This window comes from Aplysia californica, unplaced genomic scaffold (genome assembly GCF_000002075.1).
Source record: "Aplysia californica isolate F4 #8 unplaced genomic scaffold, AplCal3.0 scaffold00403, whole genome shotgun sequence".
NCBI lineage: Eukaryota > Metazoa > Mollusca > Gastropoda > Aplysiida > Aplysiidae > Aplysia > Aplysia californica.
In genome coordinates this window covers 534,014-536,500 of record NW_004797673.1, presented here as the reverse complement: position 1 = coordinate 536,500, position 2,487 = coordinate 534,014, and the positions used below count along the sequence as shown (strand labels likewise).

The window sequence follows — 2,487 nt, the reverse complement described above, 5'->3', positions numbered from 1 at the left end:
ACATGTGTAACTTTAAAAAGGTTTTTCATCCAATTTAGATTTGGAGTCTGGGCTCAACATCTCATGCTCAACCTCTGCGCTTCCGTCAGATCGAATCATTACGACTACCACCACAACCACCACCACCACCCCCACCACCACCACAACGACAACAACTACACCAACTCCAACAACAACAACAACAACACCAACAACCACACCATCTCCAACAACAACAACGACAGCAACAACAACAAAGACGACCACACCAACGACCTCAACAACAACAACCGAGACCACCACAACACCCACGACTAGTACACCCACTACCACAACTACCGAAGCAACAATACTACCACCACAATCAAGAGCAACAGCAATGAAAAGACCCACAAGCACAGATGCTGTGACAAGCCCTAATGTACCAGTTGCCCCGAGCTCATTAGACCCTATGTCAACAACAACACACGGAGGAACACAAGGGCCTGGCCCGACATCCGAAGGTCAGTTTCTTTTTGGGTGGAACCATATTAACTAGAGCTGGGCGGAGAAGCGATTCCGGAACCGATTCCCACGATGAATGTTGCGAAAGAAAAGTTCCGACTCCTTTTTATGTAATCCAACTGTTTCCAGTAACTTTGATCATTAACATCTTTTTTTTTTAGAATTTGTTTTTGAAAAATAAAAGTTGATTCTTCGTAGTGTTTTGAAATCAAGGTTATCCTAAATCCTGAGAATGTTAGGGCCCAACCAGATACCCATCGGAAGAAGTCGCATCTTTAGAAAGTAAGTAATTGGGTTCGGAGTCGATTCCTGCGATTACTAGCTTTCAATAATCGGGAACCTAGCCGCCCAGCACTAATATTAACGCCCGACACCGTCTGTCAGACCAGACCCACCGTCTTAACGGGTTCGGCCGACTATATTCGATTAAAAGAGGTGGGGGCCACTTGGTTTCAGAAGTACTATTAGCGAGAAAATGGCCATCCAAATTCGGTGACTTCTAAAGATTTAGAGTCCTTGACAACTGAAAATGTCGGGTTTTTAAAAATTTTAATTAACTTTTTTTGCGGAAAAATTAACACCGAAATGAGTTTTCAAATGGACATGATAGGTGGAGAGCAAAAAAATAAATAAATAAATAAATAAAAGGAAAAAAAGAAAATTCGAAAAATAATTGGCAAAACTCCAGAAAAATGCCGATTTCTTGGATTTCATTATTTTGACAAGCGCCATGATTTTATCACAATGCCTAACATGTGGACCTGAGTCCTAGACAGTGTACATATGTCTGTGGTGTGGAGTTTAGGTGTTACGCTATTACACACAGGAAACGTGAGATTGGTTCCCGAGTGGGGAGAAATTCTTATCGAGCATCTCAGTCTTTCTGCCGGGATGGTGTATTCCTCTCAGCCCGGGTTGACCTGAAAGGCAGAGACGGAAGCCCGTCTTCTAAATGATCTTAATTATATAGATAGGAACCCGAAAACACCCACATTTAAGAAAAATATAACTATACTACAGTGTAGAGAGGCCATAAATAAACGCTCTGCAGCATGTTCTATGAGCTTTTCCACTTTTATTCACGGATTGTGAAGGCAATTAATTTATCCGACGGCTTGGCAATTTGTATGATTTTTTTCTATTTTGGCTAAACCCATTTTCCCTCCATTTAAAACACTAATTTCTGTGTTGATTTTTTTGATAAAAGTTGACGACAGGCAAAACATTCTATGTTCAGTTTCCAAAGACACTCAAGCTTTGGAAGTCACCAAACTTCAAAAGCTAATTTCTTGCTAATTTTACAGCTGAAACAAGGTGATCCCCACCTCCCTCAGTAGCAAATGCCTCGACTTTTATTAAAGTTAGATGGGTGGGTTTTTTAAATCAAAGATAGACAAATGAACAAGCTTTAAAATGATATCAATAACTCTACATGTCCCCAAATTTCCTAGGACCTGATTCCACCCTGTCGTGACATGCAATTCCGTGTCTTTGTGCAGTGATACAATCTCTGACTTAGTGCTAGTTAGCCATAGCAGAAATGATGTTCAAAGTTATTTAACTTCTATAGATGTAGACCTATGAATGAGTGTGTATGATTTGTGTGGCATCGTTGTGAAATCTGGTGCTCGTCAATATTTAATAATGAAACCGAAGAAACCTGCACACTTGTTTGCACGTTGGGCAATTTTTACTGATTTTGTTTTCCGTTGGTGGAAGGGGGGGGGGGGTACCCAATATCTTTATGTCAATTCAAAATAAATCACATTACTGCATGAATCTAACGAAAAAAAACCGTTGGCCAAAAACACAGATAATGTAAACTTGTAGTTTTCAAGGACACAACAGCTTTGGAAGTCATCTAACTTTGGCGGCCATTTTTTCGCAAGTTTTACCTGTGATGTCAGGCAACCTTCTTCTTCTTCTTCTTCTTCTTCTTCTTCTTCTTCTTCTTCTTCTTCTTCTTCTTCTTCTTCTTCTTCTTCTTCTTCTTCTTCTTCTTCC

At 40.2% G+C, this 2,487-nt stretch overlaps 1 protein-coding gene across 1 annotated transcript in view; it reads left to right on the top strand.

Annotated features, from left to right (window-relative positions):
- Positions 1-233: 233 nt before the first annotated feature.
- Positions 234-2,487, top strand: part of LOC101860910 — a gene marked incomplete at its 3' end in the record, with an annotated part of 8,436 nt that continues 6,182 nt past the window's right edge. The window contains 1 exon segment of the mRNA XM_005104080.2: positions 234-482. Coding sequence (XP_005104137.1) covers positions 359-482 — 124 coding nt within the window. The 5' untranslated portion in view covers positions 234-358.